Below are 17,463 nucleotides of genomic sequence, written 5' to 3' on the forward strand. Positions count from 1 at the left end.
AATTCCAGGTGCGTCTACTGAGAACAATGCTTCAGTGGGAAGAGCAACTACACTCGGAAGGAAGTCTTGGACAGCCAAAACATGGTGGAAATTTTCATGTTAGTCCTGGCTCTGTTGTCCTTGGGGAAGTCGTGATTGTTTGTTGGCCCCGTGGTGAGATAATGAGGCTGAATACTGATAGCACAGCCACAGATGCTGCTAGAAAAGTAGGACTCGAGAGAAAGCTGATTTTGGTGAATGGCCACCTGGTATTACCCTGTACAGAGCTCAAAGATGGTGATGTAGTAGAAGTTAGAATATAAATAACTGTGTAGAGTCCATCAGTGTAAATATAGAGGAAAAAGAAATAAATTATCCCTATTTTATTGTATGCATTAGAATATTCGAGGCTGCGATAAGTACTGTGAATAGGGGGGGATAATTTTTTATTTTTAAAATTGGCCCTCTATAGGTCCTTGATTTTTTAGTGTACATATACCATATATTCTAAAGCAGTAAAGGAAATAAAATCCTTGTTCACTTCCATTATTGTACTGCTTGGATATTTGGTTTTTTATAGAAGACTTTCCATACCGAAAATGAAATTGCTTTTGCTTTAATTCATAGAGATTAGAGGCTGTTTATTTAGTAAAGTTACCGAAAAAGTTGTTTTTGCTTTTGCCTCTATTTTAGCTACTGTTTTTTCTATATCCTCTCTAGCTAATAAATTCCCTATTATCTTCTTTAGTTACTTTTAAATATCATTCTCATTATTTTTCTATTATATTCTTGCCAACAGCTCAATCAAAGGAAAAATATTAGATTTCCACATTGAAGGAGTCACCTACAATGGATTCTCATTAGATAATGGCGTAGTGTGCGGGTTTTATGCAAGTGTAGATGGGTTTTTATCGATGGCCATTGGCATGGATTTTGAGTTTTTGAACTTCGGAGTTGTAGGCAGTCGACATTGGATAATGATAGTTATATTGTGGGGTTTTGGTTTCCAAAAGTTATAGGACGTGTAACACACTTCATCTATTTTATTTTATTTTCTGTCCAAATTAACTTGATTTGTACATTGGTTTAACAATGGGTCTCCAATTTCAAATTGAGGGATACTTGTCGCGATTTAAAATTTGGAAAGAAAAAAAAAAATTGGAAAGAAGATTGAGAATGAAATATAATAATTTGAGTGGAAACTATAGACAAACAATGAATATAATAATTAAAAATTTAAAAAACTAAACCCTAAAAAGGCCCGTTGGGGGTGGCTCGGCCCCCCCTAGAGGCCATGGGAGTGGCAGAAGCCACCCCTAAAGCCCTTGGGCAAACCTTAGAGGCTATGGGGGTGACATGCCCTTGGGGGTGGTTCGGCCACCCCTAAATCGGCCTTGCGGGTGGTCGAACCACCCCCAGAGGCCATGAGGGTGGTTTCGGCCACCCCAGACGGCTGGTCGAGCCACCCATAGAGGCCATGGGGTGGCTTAACCACCCCTAATGGCCAAATTGGGGGCGGCCGGCCACCCCCATTGGCCAAAATGAGGTGGCCGGGCCACCCCACAATTTTATAATTTTTTATAAAGGTTTAGTTTTCTTAATTTTTTTAAGACATGTGGCATTGTTATGTGATGACACGTGCCAATATGTAATTTCGGGCTAACAGAATGTGATGGAGGTCCTAAGTTGGGCTTTTCTCATAAGTCAGGTACCATCTGTCATATGACTTGAAACCTAGGTACTAAAAAGGTAGTTAACCTTAAGTTTCGACCTCATTCAGAGAGCAAAATAGCTCTCTTCTCTCTCCTCATGAAATCCCCAAACCACTACAAGAAATTTACTCACCAGGGGCGACTACAAAGTCGCCCCGAATGCTCAACTATTAGGGGCAACTTTTGAAAGTCGCCCCTAATAGTTAAGTATTAGTGTCCACATGAAAGTGGACGCTAATAATGGGTCGAAAGGTTGAATATTAGCGTCCACTGTCCACTTTACAGTGGACGCTAATAAGTCGACCCTAATATACACGCGAGAATTATTCAAGGGGCGAGAAAAATATAAGCGGCCAAAAAAATTTTTTAGCGTCGACTTGATAGTGTACCAATAGCGTCCACTTAAGTGGACGCTAAAAGCTGGCAAAAAAATAAAAAAATAAAATAAGAGCTCAATAGCATCCACTTTGAAAGTGGACGCTAATACTTAAGCATTAGGGTCCACTAAAGATTAGGTAGAAAAATAAAAAATAAAATTGTTGACCATTAGGGTCGACTAAAAGTGGACGCTAAAGACCCATTATTAGCGTCCACTTATTAGCGTCCACTTTCAAAGTGGACGCTAATACTTAAGCATTAAGGTCCACTTTAGTGGACCCTAAAGATTAGGTAGAAAAATAAAAAAATAAAATTGCTGACCAATAGGGTCGACTAAAAGTGAACGCTAAAGACCCATTATTAGCGTCCACTTCTAATACTTAAGCATTAGGGTCGACTCGACCCTAAAGATTTGGGAGAAAAATTAAAAAAAAAAAAAAAAAAATTGCTGACCATTAGGGTTGACTAAAAGTGGATGCTGAAGACCCATTATTAGCGTCCACTTTGAAAGTGGACACTAATACTTAAGCATTAGGGTCCACTTTAGTCGACCCTAAAGATTAGGTAGAAAAATAAAAAATAAAATAAAAAAATAAAATTGTTGACCATTAGGGTCGACTAAAAGTGGACGCTGAAGACTCATTATTAGCGTGCACTTTGAAAGTGGACGCTAATACTTAAGCATTAGGGTCCACTAAAAAGATTAGGTAGAAAAATAAAATAAAAAATAAAAGAAATAAAATTGATGCCCAATAGCGTCCACTAAAAGTGGACGCTGAAGACCCATTATTAGCGTCCACTTTGAAAGTGGACGCTAAAAAGTGAGTATTAGCGTCCACTCTAGTGGACGCTAAAGAACTTGTAAAAAAATAAAAAATAAAAAATAAATTAAATTCAAAGCTCAATAGCGTCCACTCAAAGTGGACGCTGAAAGTATATTATTAGCGTCCACTTTGAAAAGTGAGTATTAGCATCCACTATAGTGGACGCTAAAGAGCTTGTAAAAAAATAAAAAACAAATAAAACTAGAAGATTATAGGTTCAATTGAACATCTAAAAATGATAAAATGTCCTTTTTATCCTCAAAACTTTTATAAAATTATAAATTTTCTCTTAATTTGAAATTAAAACTTTTATAAAATTAAACTCTAATAAAAAATGAAAAATTAGTTCGATCGAACATTCAGTTCAACTCTAAGCATTTTATATTACATTAGTGTATTAGTTATATTGATCGTGATACAATTAATAGAATTTGACATGATTGGAAGTTCAATCGAACATCAGATAAGATCAATTCTGATCGATACTAGTACATTAGTCCGATCGATTGTAATGCGATCAAATGATCTATTAAACTCTTTGGATTTTGTATTATCTTTATATATTAGTTAGATCAATAGTGACAAGTTCAAGAAAATTTCACGCTTCGAACATCGAATTTGATGCAATATCCCCCTCCATTCGGGTTTGGCGTTAAAATGTTAAATTACTATATATCTTAAAAATTTAAGCTCATAATTAATTATATGATAAATATCACATTAATGATCTTTTATACTAAAAATTTATTAACTTTAAATTTGTAGTTAATATTTTAATAATAAAAACATATTTAATATTTGACTCATCGAACATATAATTTGATGCAATATCTCCTTCCATTAGGATTTGGCGTTAAAATGTTATTTCCCAAAAATTTACCTCGAATAATATGTCCATTATTTATTTTATATAAATTATCAGATATTCGATCGATCGTAATATGATCAAATGATCGATCATACTTCAAACAAATTAAAGGTTCGTTCAAACATCCGTTTGGTCGTGGTGCATTTGTTCGATCGATCATGATAGGATCAAATGATCGATCAAACTTGAAACAATTGAAATTGAAGGATTGATCGAATATCCGATCAATCATAATGAATTAGTTCGATTGATCGTGATAAGATCAAATGTTTGATCGAACATCCGATTGATCCTAGTGAATTAGTTCGATTTATTGTGATAGGATCAAATGATCGATCAAACTTCTGATCGATTGTAGTGAATTAGTTCGATTAATCGTGATAGGATCAAACATTCGATGAAAAATCCGATCGATCCTAGTGAATTAGTTCGATTGATCGTGAGAGAATCAAATGATCAATCAAATGTTCGATCAAAAATCCGATCAATCAAACATCCAATCGATCCTAGTGAATTAGTTTGATTGATCGTAATAAGATCAAACATCTTATCGAAAATCCAATCGATCCTAGTGGATTAGTTCGATTGATCGTAATAGAATCAATTGATCGATCAAACATCCGATTGATCCTAATGAATTAGTTAGATTGATCATCATAAGATCAATTGATCGATTAGACTTAATACAATTGAAGGTTCAATCGAACATTTAATTGAACTATAAGCTTTTTATATTATCTTTGGATTTTGTATTGATCTTATAATTAATTATAAGATAAATATCAACTTAATGATCTTTATTATAAAAATTTATTAAACGGAAATTATTAGTTAATATTATAATAATAAAAACATATTATAGGAGAAAATAAAGAAAAACAAAAATAAATAAAATAAATAAAAATTAAAAAATTATAAGTATAATTTTTTAAAAAAAAATTAAAAAAAAAAAAATTAAAATTGAGGCTCATTAAGGTCACCCCTATTGAGTGCGAAAAATAAGCGCCATCCAATGGCGGGGTATCTGAAATTTTCGGTCCAAAAATTTCATAAACAGCGTCTTTTTTTTCCCCAAACCTTCAAAACACCAGAATCCTCCCTAACACCCCTCTCACTCACCTCCCTCATCACTCTCACTCTCAATCTCTCTACCGCTGCTCTCCCAAACTTTGACCGACGAAAGCTTTCATACAAGGCTTTGCTGAGAAGCTGAAAGAGGGAGAGAGAAAAAAAGAGAGAGGGTAGATCGTTCAGGGAAGCCAGAGAAGAAAAAGAAAAAAGAAGGAGAGAAAAATCATCGAGGTAACCTCTTTAAACTTTAAATTTTTGTAATTTTTGTGGCCGGTGTTCTTGTTGTTGTAGAAGATTTGGATTAGTTTTTGATAATATTGAATTTGCTTGAGGTGGATTTCGGTTGCTAAGAAGAGTGGTGTGAGCTTGATTTTTATTATTTCTCATTTTTGTTGGGTTAGATTTTGTAGTTGACTTTGATTTGTGTTTGGAGATTTATGTTGAGTATCTCAAATCTGAATTGGGTAATTCTAATTTGGAATTGCCTAGTGTTGGGTTGTGATAGATCGATGAGTCTAGAAAAGCTGAGGAAGCTGGTATTTTATTATTTTTATATTATTATTTTCTTTTCGTTTCTTGTTTCATTTTCTCAGCATCCAAACAGAGGAAAATCAGTAAGTTTGTGTTAGTTGTGGTGAATGAATGGGAGAGAGTGGTTGATGGGTTTGTTTTGTTTTGGTGATTGATAGCGTCGAGAAGGAACGAAGTGGCGGGGTGGCTAAGGAAGATGGTGGGAGTAGTGGGGGCGAGGGATTTACTGGCGGAGCCGTCAAAGGAGGAGTTCAGGCTGGGATTGAGAAGTGGGATCATTCTCTGCAATGTGCTCAACAAGGTTTACTCTGGAGCTGTGCCCAAGGTTAGCCTTTTCCTCATCCTTATCTTCATTTCAATTCTGTGTCTTTTTTGTTTTTTCAATTTGGGATGTTTAAGCAGTAGTTTTCCTGGTGGCTGTGCAGGAAATGGGAATTCCTACGTTTTAGGCGTCTGATCTGGAACAAGTATGTATTCAGGGATCGGGATTCTCAAAGACTTAGGGAATTTAATATCTCTGTTTTTCATTAAAATAGAAATTTCTGTTACTTTTAGCCCATTTTTTCACATACATCAGATGCTGAGGATAGAACAAATATGGTTTACGGATAGAAATTTGTATAGTAATTCAAAATAAATTTGTTAAATTTCACGAAGGGAAATCTAGTTGAATCTGTGCTAAGTAAGGTTGTGGAGGAGTTTGAGCATTGCATTTCAAGCCAATTTGAACTGGTATGTTAGCTTTGGTTATCCAAAACAATCATTTTTCTTTCTTTATTTTTCAGCAGAAGGAAACAATTTGGGCAGAGAGATCCTTTTTCAATATGGATTAGGTGATCAAATATGCTTTGACATTCAACCTAGGACTAGGAATTGATGCACATTCCAAATCAATAAACATGTTCTCTTGGATCCTAAACAAGTTTTTTTTTCCTCTACTTTTCCTATAACTTAATTAATACCTATCTGACTCGTTATTTTTTCATTTATTTGGAACCATTATACTTCCTTGTTGTGCTTTGACTCTCTATGTCTTGGTTTGGATACACTTGTTAACCAAGTTTCATAAACCTTTGTTGGTCAGTTTTTATGGAGGGTAGAATGTAGTGTGGGCCTTTTATGAAGTTTTGAAGTATTTGATAGGATCTTCAAAATGATGGCCTCTTGTATTGGACACAGTCAATCTTTGTGGCAATAGAAAGGATAATTTCAGATAGGATAGAACAACAAAATATATAGGATCATCAATTGAGCCTCTTGTTTGCATGGGAATGTATTTATGTGGGCAAACATAATTTGTTATTGAGGTCCATAAACCAACCCAGTATACAGAGATTAAGGCTTAGTTGAGTTGACTTTAAAGCTTCAAAGTGTGGATTTTTTTTTTATAAATATTTTGGCTGCTGTATTTTATACACAGAAAAGGAAATATTCTGATAAGTTAGGACCTCAATGGAGCAAGGAGGAGCTTGAGCATTTTTATGAAGCCTATCGGAAATATGGAAAAGACTGGAAGAAGGTATGCCTTTATTTGACGTTGTGTTTTATTTACACTTTTGGGATTTACTTAATTAGCCATAATTGGTTGTCTTTCATTATATAAGCAGCTTCTAATTTTTGTGGTGTAACTTGATATCTAATTTGGTTATGCATACATATGCAAACATTTTTCATGCTTTCTCCCTGTAATATTGTTTACAATAAAATTTTCTGTTCTAATGAGACAATTTATAACGTGCTCCAGTTTTGTTTTTGGTCTCTTTTCTATTATTGACTTCTGTGCATATCCAGGTGGCTGCTGTAGTACATAACAGATCCGTTGAGATGGTGGAGGCTCTCTACATTACAAACTGGGTTGGTAGCGTCCATTACTGTTAGATTGATTTATAACTAGAATCCATAAAAAACAAAGCTTTCTGTAATTTAGGAGTATTGATGTGTGCCAAATATTGCATATTCAAATTCAGATTCTGCACGTCTCAGTATTTTGACCATAACTTTTCGTTCGCATATCCGATTGAGATGATTCAAGCGGCGTTGGAAAGCTAACTAAAAATAGTACAATTCATTGGAAATAGGATTTTCCTAATTCGGAATTTTACTATTCGAAAATCGTCCCACAATAAAAGGGTTTAAACTTGGACGAATTTTATCCGATTTCAACTTGTAAAACCCTAAGTTTTAGGTCTATAAATAGGGAATTATCAAATTAGTTGGGGGGCTACGAATTTGAAGATTGCAGAGGAGAAAGAAGAGAGTTTAAGGTTTTCCTAACTTTTGAATCTCTACTTTGTGATTCTTATTTGTAAGTACTCGATTTTACATTATGAATTCAATCAATTTTGTTTTGTCTTTCAATAACATGAGAGGCTAAACTTTCAACTAAGGTTGAAGATGAAACCTCACTTATGATTAGCAACTTTGTTTCATGTATGTAATATTTCCCAATTTAATGGTTTAATTGCTCTATTGTTTTACTTCTAATCAATTGGATTGAATAACTCTTGGATATCTTTTGTGATTCAAGGATACACTTGATGATTTAAGATTATTCAATACAATTGATTGCTTGGTTTTTTTTGTTAAAAATTGGATTTCTCCTGTGATTTATTCTATGGATACAATTGATGTTTTGATAAAGATTGGATATTTTCTTGTGATTTACGGATACAGTTAATGATTTGATCGAAAATTGGATTTCTTTTGTGATTTGGGTTATGAATGGATATATGGGATCTTTTGATTAATTCTTTGAAGCAATAGTAAAAAAAACTTAAGATTTATATGTGAGAACTTTGGGGAATATTATAGATCATGAAATTATGTTGTTATGAATTTGTGAGTGCGGATTCCGAAACCTTAGTGCTTCGTCATAAGATTTCAATCACTTTAAATTGCTCATGCTTTTGCTTTTTGATTCAAACAAAAAAATCTCTCAAAAATTTGGAACTAGATTAGGGTTGAATTAATTTAGATTTAATATTGCTTTCAAGAATACAATTCCCAATGGGTTCGACCTCGCACTTGTAATCCATTAACTACAATTGATTCGTGCACTTGCGAGTTAAATAAATTTGCACGACAAGTTTTTGGCGCCGTTGCCGGGGAATTGTTTATTTTTTGAAACCAATTTATTTCTAGATTAGTTTTATTCTTCTACTAGTTATAATTAGGATTTTATTTTTTTGCAATTTGTTATGTTTTATTCGTGTTACTAATAAAAAAAAATAAATAAAAAAGATTTTTCTTTTTCTTTTTTTGTTGTTGTTTTGTTTGTGTTACAGCCCTGCTACGATCGAGCACACTTGTTGCCAAGACAGCAACCGCAACAGTTCAGTAGATTTTAGCCAAAATCTTTTGGCCCTTTTTCGTGAGTTTTTAGTTTCTGTTTAAATTAATTTATGCTTGCAATTGTGTTTAGTTAGTTTAATATAATTTAATTTAGTTCAATTCATTTCAGTTTTTAGTTTATTAGTTTGTTAGCTTGTTAGCTTGTTAGTTCCTATTTGCATTTTTGGTCGTAGGTCTTTAAATATGGAGTTAAACGCTTTTGATCCCAAAATTGAAAGAACAGCGAGAGAGAATCTAAGACAGCCACCAAACTCACCCATCAATTCTCAAAGTTCCGAGTCTGATTCGGAAAAGTCTGTTAAGATGGGTGAACGAAATCAACCTAGATCCCTTAGGGAGCTGTTCGTACCCAACATTACCAACACACCGTCATGTATAGTGTTGCCAGCTACTCGCTTTGAGCTGAAGCCGAGTACAATAGGTCACCTTCCTGCATTTAGAGGATTAGAGAATGAGAATCCATATGTTCAAGTGAGGATTTTTTTGGAAATTTGCGACATTGTAAATACGCAAATTGCCCCAGCAGAAGCGGTGCGTCTTCGGTTATTCCCTTTGTCCCTACATGATAGGGCAAAATCCTAGCTACTCAACAATAGACCTGGATCTATCACTTCTTGGGATATGTTGCAAAGCAAGTTTTACAGCAAATTCTTCCCAATTTCCAAAATCAATAACCTTCGTCTACAGATCACCAATTTCAGACAGAAAGAAGGGGAAAGATTCACCGATAGCTGGGAGAAGTTTAAAGAGGTTACTATAAAATGCACACCCCACGGGTTTGAGAATGAGGTGCTTGTTCAAATTTTCTATAGGGGACTAACACCAAGTGAGCGAAACTCACTTGAGACTATGAATGGTAGAGAATTCTTAAGTCTTACTGGGGATGAAGCCTATAAGACTTTGGACGAAATGGCTGAACTAGCACAACAATGAGATTTTCAAGATAGTTGGGACAGACAACAACCCGCTCCCAAGACGGGAGGCATCTATGAGGTGAGGAATGATGCTGAATTAAGGAAGGAGTTCAAGGTTCTTAGGCGTCAGTTTGACACTATGGTCTTAAACAAACCAGTGAATGCAGCAGATACTTACCAAGTTGATGCATGCGGGTTATGTGATAGTCAAACGCACTTCCCTCAAAACTGCCCAACTCTGTCAACAGAGTATCCAACTGAGCAAGTCAATGCCTTTAATGAGTATAGAAAACCCACAACTGGACTGTTTTCTGAAACTTACAATCCAGGGTGGCAGAATCACCCTAATTTCTCTTGGAAGCAGAATCAGCCATTGAACTAGGGTAGTACCTCCACTCAAACTCAGAATCAATACCGGCCATCTCACAAAGCTCAACCGCCTGTTTATCAGTCCACCACTCAAGTGCCACAGCCTCCACCACAATCATCACTGGAAGACATGATGAGAAAATTAATAGAAAAAGTCGACCAGTCCAACTCCCAAGCTATACAATAGCTAAAAGGTTTTACCAATCAAGCTATACAGGAGCTGAGGAATTCCAACATGGCTAATGGCAAAGACATACAAGAACTTAAGCAAGCCATGATCAAGGTAGAAGGACAAGTTGGCCAAATAGCAAATCAAGTAGGGGAAAGAGAAAGAGGGAAGTTCCCTAGTCAACCTGTGCCTAACCCAAAAGGGCAATTTGTGATTGGACCTCCACCTCTATGCATGGTCAGGAGCATGTACAAGCCATCGCCACTCTGAGGCCAGGCAAACAGGTGGATAATCAAGTGGACATGTCTGAAGAGGCCACTAAGGCTGCAGTAGAGAAGGAAAACCTGGACAAGCCTGCCGAAGACACAGGACCGGACATTGCCATTCTGATTACTGAGGATCCTTCCAGAAAGTATATACCCAAAGCTCCGTATCCAGAAACACTGATAGTGCCAAAGAAGAGCTCGGAGTTCGATGATATTTTGGAAGTGTTCAAGCAAGTGCAGATAAACATTCCATTCCTAGATGCCATCCAGCAAGTGCCTTCTTATGCCAAATTTCTGAAGGATTTGGTCACCATCAAGAGAAAGATGAACATCCCCAAGAAAGCTTTCCTAACTGAGCAGGTCAGCTCTATCTTCTAGTACAAGATGCCTGTAAAGTATAAGGACCCTGGATGTCCTACCATTGCTTGCAAGATTGGTGACAATCGAGTTGAGAAAGCTCTGTTGGATTTGGGGGCCAATGTAAATCTACTGCCATATTCAGTATATGTTCAGTTAGGATTGGGAGAGTTGAAATCCACTTCAATTACACTTCAGTTGGCCGACAGATCTATGAAGGTTCCAAGGGGAATTATTGAAGACATGCTGATCAAAGTTGATAAGTTCTACTACCTTGTGGACTTCATCGTCTTAGATACAGAAACGAAAAATGCAGAAATTCAAGTTCCAATCATATTAGGGCGTCCCTTTTTAGCTACGACTAATGCCCTAATCAACTGTAGAACTAGAGTCAGGAAGATATCATTTGGAAACATGACAGTGGAGCTGAACATCTTTGATATTAGCAGCCATTTGAGTATGAGGAGGTCAGAAGCACATGCTCAATTGAGGAGATAGTAGAGAAAACTGTTAATGAACCAGATATTGAAGACCCCCTTGGAGAATGTCTGATTGCACTGGGAAGTGACATGGAACTGGACAATCTATTGGAACAAGCTGACGGCTTGTTAGACTCAACTCCTGTGATTGAGACGGAGACTGCAAAAATTACTTTGACATCATCCCCTGATCCATCCTCATTAGCAGCTGAGCCTGTCAAGCGGGAGCTAAAGCCTCTACCAGACACCCTAAAGTACAAGTATCTGGATCCTACAGAATCTCTGCCAAAGATCATTGCTGCAGACTTGGATACTGATGAGGAACAGAAGCTGCTAGAAGTTTTGAGAGAGAATAAAGAAGCAATCGGGTGGTCAATAGAAGATATCAAAGGAATCAGCCCTGCAGTAGTGATGCACAAGATTCATCTGGAAGAAAATGCTAAAACTTCTCGCGAGCCACAGAGACGGTTGAATCCGGCCATGCAAGAGGTAGTTCGAGCAGAGGTAATTAAACTTCTGGATGCGGGAATCATATACCCAATCTCTGACAGCAAATGGGTGAGTCCCATTCATTTGGTGCCGAAGAAGGCAGGGATTACAGTTATCAAGAACAAGAAAAATTAGTTGGTCCCCACTCGTGTGCAGTCAGGATGGAGAGTGTGCATTGACTACAGGAAGTTAAATGCCGTGACAAGAAAAGACCATTTTCCTCTACCTTTCATCGATCAGATGTTGGAGAGATTCGCAGGCCATAAGTACTACTGTTTCCTTGATGGTTACTCCGGCTACAACCAAATTCCACTGGACCCCGAAGATCAAGAGAAGACTACTTTCACTTGTCCGTTCGGTACGTTTGCCTATCGCCGTATGCCGTTTGCCGTTTGAATTGTGCAATGCACCCGCCACTTTTCAACAGTGCATGATCAGCATCTTTTCAGATATGGTTGAACGTCACCTGGAGATCTTCATGGATGACTTCTCAGTCTTTGGTTCATCATTTGAGGAATGTCTACATCATCTCACATTGGTGCTGGTACGGTGCAAGGAGAAGAATTTGGTTCTGAATTGGGAAAAATGCCACTTCATGGTGAAACAAGGAATTGTTTTGGGGCCTGTAATTTTCCACAAAGGTATCGAGGTTGACAAAGCTAAGGTTGATCTGATATCTAACCTTCCTCCCCCACGGACAGTTAAGGAGATTCGGTCATTTCTGGGACATGCTGGGTTCTACAGAAGATTCATCAAGGACTTCAGCAAGATTGCAAGACCTCTATGTAATCTATTGGCAAAAGATGTTCCTTTTGATTTCAATGACAAGTGCCAGACAGCCTTTGAGATTTTGAAAAAGATCTTAACTTCTACACCAATCATTCAGCCACCTAATTGGGGGGTTCCGTTTGAGATAATGTGTGATGCCTCCGATTATGCTGTGGGGCCCGTTTTGGGTCAGCGAGTAGAGAAGATTCTGCATGTCATATACTATGCCAGCAAGACTCTGAATGATGCACAACTCAACTACTCCACTACTAAAAAGGAGTTGTTAGCTGTAGTGTTTGCTTTGGATAAATTTAGATCTTACTTGCTAGGATCTAAAGTCTTAGTCTACTCGGATCATGCTGCGTTGAAATATCTATTGTCAAAGAAAGATGCTAAATCTCGTCTCATCTGGTAGATTCTATTGCTGCAAGAGTTTGATATTGAAATTCGGGACAAGAAGGGTTCCGAGAATGTGGTAGCTGACCATCTATCCAGGCTGGTTGTGGACTTCAATGAAAATGCTATGCCGATTGCTGAGAGATTCCCTGATGAACAACTTATGCACATCTCTGAAAATCCTGCACCATGGTTTGCAGACATAGTGAACTACCTTGTCACTGCCCAGATGCCATCACATTGGACCAGGCAAGACAAATCAAAATTCTTGGCTGGGGCGAAGTACTTCTTTTGGGATGATCCTTACCAGTTCAAATACTGCCCAGATCAGATTATAAAGAGATGCATTCCTGAAAATGACCAGCAAAATGTCTTATCTTTTTGCCATGATCATGCATGTGGAGGCCACTTCAGTTCTAAAAAGACCGCGGCGAAGATTCTTCAAAGTGGATTCTATTGGCCCTCCATGTTCCGTGATGCCCATGCCTACTGTTCAGCCTGTGATAGATGCCAGAAGTTAGGGAGCATTGGAAGAAGGAATATGATGCCGTTAAACCCGATCCTTATTGTGGAGCTGTTTGATGTTTGGGGCATCGATTTCATGGGGCCCTTCCCTAATTCTTATGGGTATCTTTTCATCCATGTGGCGGTGGATTATGTTTCCAAATGGGTGGAGGCCATTGCATGCAAGACGATCACAGAATCGTGTTGCAATTTTTGAAAGAAAATATGTTCGCACGTTTTGGGACACCACGTGCCATCATCAGTGATGGGGGGAAGCATTTCTGCAACCGATATTTTGAGCAACTCATGAAAAAGTATGGCATTACTCATAAAGTTGCAACTCCCTACCATCCCCAAACAAGTGGGTAAGTTGAGATATGCAACAGAGAAATCAAGAGGATATTAAAAAAGACGGTGAACCCGACAAGGAAGGACTGGTCTCTTCGACTCAATGACGCTCTGTGGGCATACCGGACTGCATTCAAGACTCCAATTGGCATGTCTCCCTACCGACTCGTGTATGGCAAGGCTTGTCACCTCCCTGTGGAATTGAAGCACCGGGCTTATTGGGCTATAAAGCAGCTAAATTTCAACCTCACCAAGGCTGGTGAGCAAACGAAGCTACAGCTAGATGAATTAGAAGAATTGAGGAATGATGCCTACAACTGTGCCAAGCTATACAAAGATCAGATGAAGAAGATCCATGACCAAAACATTTTGAGAAGATCGTTTGAAGTTGGTTAGAAAGTCCTCCTTTACAACTCACGTCTGCATCTATTTCCAGGAAAGCTCAAATCCCAATGGACTGGACCATTCATAGTGCGTGCAGTTTCTACTCATGGAGCCATCGAAATCAAGGATTCTAAGAATGGATGTACTCTCAAGGTCAATGGTCAGCGGTCGAAGCTGTTCTTGGAACTGGAAATTTCGGAGAATGAGGAATTGCCTTTGGAAGATCCTACGTCATCTACTTAATCATCAGTGGTGAAAGGTCTGGCTGAAGACTGTAAACTTAGCGCTTATGGGAGGCATTCCTTTTTCTTTGGTATTTTTAGTCTTTTTTTTTTTTTTTTTTGTGTTGATTCGTTTATGTTCATTTTTGTTTTATTTTTGTGTTTTTCAGGACGAGTGTTGTCACGAGTAAGTTTGGGAGTCGTCTCTTTGCTCACTCTGGTTTCTTATACCTCTTGGTATTGTGTTTCTGCCTACATTGAGGACAATGTGTGATTCAAGTTTGGGGGTATGGAAAAATATTTCGTCTGTTTATTTTTGTGTTTATTTGTTAAAGTATTTTTTTTAAAAAAAAAAAAAAAAAAAAAAAATTGTGCTATATTGTTGTCAAATTTGAGTTAAACTGTAACTGTGATTTGCATTTCATTAGCTCGCTTAAAGGGTTGAACACATCATTATGTCATTAGGAGTCTAAGTCTCTTGACTTATTTTTGGGTAAAAGAGATTTCACTTGTTTTGAGATAAATTTTTATGAGCACATTAGCATGTTTTCTGTGAGGTATGATGTTTGAGCTTAGGCTTGTTCTCTTTGAGATTTGTTGGATGATCTATTGATAAATAACCATTGGCTTGCAAGATATAAAAATAAATAAATAAATAAAAAAGAGAAGGAAAGAGAACAGAAAGATCATGTTGAGTTTTTCACTGAGTAATCGGACATCTTGCCTCATTAAGCATTAAGTGTTCGCGTCAAAAGGTGTGAAGTTCAGTGTTAATTTATGATATGGCTAATCTAACTTCGTAGCCTTTTTAACTTAAGTTAATAAGCCCTTAGGGATGTTCTACATCTAGTGCCCTAAAGCCACCTGGCTTGGGAGTCATTAGCCTAACACTTGTTATAGGGGTCAATTAGAAAGCTTAAGGGAGTTAGACAGAGCCTGTAAAAAAAAAAAAAAAAAAAAAAAATGCATATCTTGCCTTGGTTGTTTCATTTGGTAGGGATTTTTACAAATTTTATGGAACTTGTCTTGAGTTTAAGCTGAAAGCTTCATGATTGTATGCTAATTACACTTTACACTTTTCAGAACATATGAAGTCTAAATTGTCCATTTATAAGTGATTTGATTCTGGATTTCCTTTTGACAGTGTTGATGGTATTTGTCCTATTAAGTTTGCTCATGAATAAGAACCATGGTTTATGTGAAACTTCTTTCTTGTTAACAACATAGTACTACAATGTTTGTGGGTATCATTCCTGTTAAGCCCTCACGAGACTTCACTCGTCCACTAGGGATGCCTAGGGGTTTAAAAGGCTTGTTGCATATGCTAAATGCAATCGTTTCTTCCACGAAAGAGGATTTATGTTTTCTTTTGTTTTGTTTTCATTCTATTTTTCGTTTTGTTTTGCTAAGGAACTAGCAAAAGTTAAGTTTGGGGGTGTTTGATGTGTGCCAAATATTGCATATTTGGACCCCTTAATTTACTTGTGTTAATCCTTTAGCTGTGTTATTATCTGATGTTCTGTGTTAGTTTTGTGTTTTTAGTATTTTGTAGGTGTTGAAGAAAAACTACTTTTTGGAAGAAAACACAGTTTGAGAAGATTTAGATGATGTGGTTAAATTTAACCAAATCCAAGAAATGGTTAAATCGGATTAAGGATAAGATTGGATAAAATTTCGAATTGGATTCAAATTCACATTCTACATGTCTCAGTATTTTGACCATAACTTTTCGTTCACATATCCGATTGAGGTGATTCAAGTGGTGTTAGAAAGCTAACTCAAACTAGTACAATTCATTGTGAAATAGGATTTTCCTAATTCGGAATTTTACTATTCAAAAATCGTTCCGCAATAAAAGGGTACAAACCTGGACGAATTTTATCCGATTTCAACTTGTAAAACCCTAAGTTTTAGGTCTATAAATAGGGAATTATCAAATTAGTTGGGGGGCTACGAATTTGAAGATTGCAGAGGAGAAAGAAGAGAGTTTAAGGTTTTCCTAACTTTTGAATCTCTACTTTGTGATTCTTATTTGTAAGTACTCGATTTGACATTATGAATTCAATCAATTTTGTTTTGTCTTTCAATAACATGAGAGGCTAAACTTTCAACTAAAGTTGAAGATGAAACCTCACTTATGATTAGCAACTTTGTTTCATGTATGTAATATTTCCCAATTTAATGGTTTAATTGCTCTATTGTTTTACTTCTAATCAATTGGATTGAATAACTCTAGGATATCTTTTGTGATTCAATGATACACTTGATGATTTAAGATTATTCAATACAATTGATTGCTTGGTTTTTTTTGTTAAAAATTGGATTTCCCCTTTGATTTACTCTCTGGATACAATTGATGTTTTGATCAAGATTGGATATTTTCTTGTGATTTACGGATACAGTTAATGATTTGATCGAATATTGGATTTCTTTTGTGATTTGGGTTATGAATGGATACATGGGATCTTTTGATTAATTCTTTGAAGCAATAGTAAAACAAACTTAAGACTTATATGTGAGAACTTTGGGGAATCTTATAAATCATGAAATTATGTTGTTATGAATTTGTGAGTGCAGATTCCGAAACCTTAGTGCTTCGTCATAAGATTTCAATCACTTTAAATTGCTCATGCTTTTGCTTTTTCATTCAAACAAAAAAATCTCTCAAAAATTTGGAACTAGATTAGGGTTTAATTAATTTAGATTTGAAATTGCTTTCAAGAATACAATTCCCTATGGGTTTGACCTCGCACTTGTAATCCATTAACTACAATTGATTCGTGCACTTGCGAGTTAAATAAATTTGCACAAGTATTATGGGCAATTATACCAATAGTTCTGTATGTGACTCTACCCTTTCCTTTCCTCCTATAAGCAGTGAATATTCTTCTTTTCATGCAAGCCATTTTTTAAAATTAAGCACTATTTTCACCTTTCTTGTATAATCTATTGCGCTTTCTTTTAATGTAATTGATTTGCATGAACTAATGATCAGGGTATGACCTGGTTTAATATTTCTTTTGTTTTTTTCTTAATACTTGTCACTGCTTTGTCTTGAACGCATTCTTATAGATTTGAATAAGGG

General features: G+C 36.5%; 1 protein-coding gene and 1 non-coding gene across 2 annotated transcripts; one reads left to right on the top strand and one right to left on the bottom strand.

Moving 5' to 3' along the window:
* Positions 1-9,386: 9,386 nt before the first annotated feature.
* Positions 9,387-9,493, bottom strand: LOC132162675 (small nucleolar RNA R71). The gene has a single exon (XR_009438254.2). It is a non-coding gene; the product is annotated as a small nucleolar RNA R71 (small nucleolar RNA).
* A 903-nt stretch (positions 9,494-10,396) lies between these two features.
* LOC148587504 (uncharacterized) lies at positions 10,397-14,400 on the top strand. Its single transcript, XM_088512649.1, has 10 exons — positions 10,397-10,654; positions 10,811-11,113; positions 11,239-11,826; positions 11,914-12,115; positions 12,207-12,301; positions 12,459-12,542; positions 12,644-12,814; positions 12,941-13,170; positions 13,812-13,921; positions 14,210-14,400. Exons 1-10 carry the CDS (start codon positions 10,397-10,399, stop codon positions 14,398-14,400), a joined length of 2,232 nt encoding a protein of 743 aa, XP_088368775.1.
* Positions 14,401-17,463: the final 3,063 nt, after the last annotated feature.

Source organism: Corylus avellana, chromosome 2 (assembly GCF_965113065.1).
Source record: "Corylus avellana chromosome 2, dhCorAvel1.hap1.2, whole genome shotgun sequence".
Lineage (NCBI taxonomy): Eukaryota > Viridiplantae > Streptophyta > Magnoliopsida > Fagales > Betulaceae > Corylus > Corylus avellana.

Excerpts from the sequence above, each read along its gene's own strand:
- LOC148587504 (XM_088512649.1), top strand. The coding sequence starts at position 10,397 with ATGCATGGTCAGGAGCATGTACAAGCCATCGCCACTCTGAGGCCAGGC. Across the intron at positions 12,116-12,206 it reads TACTTTCACTTGTCCGTTCG|ATATGGTTGAACGTCACCTG; the intron begins GTACGTTTGCCT and ends GCATCTTTTCAG. Across the intron at positions 12,543-12,643 it reads CAAGATTGCAAGACCTCTAT|CCACCTAATTGGGGGGTTCC; the intron begins GTAATCTATTGG and ends CCAATCATTCAG.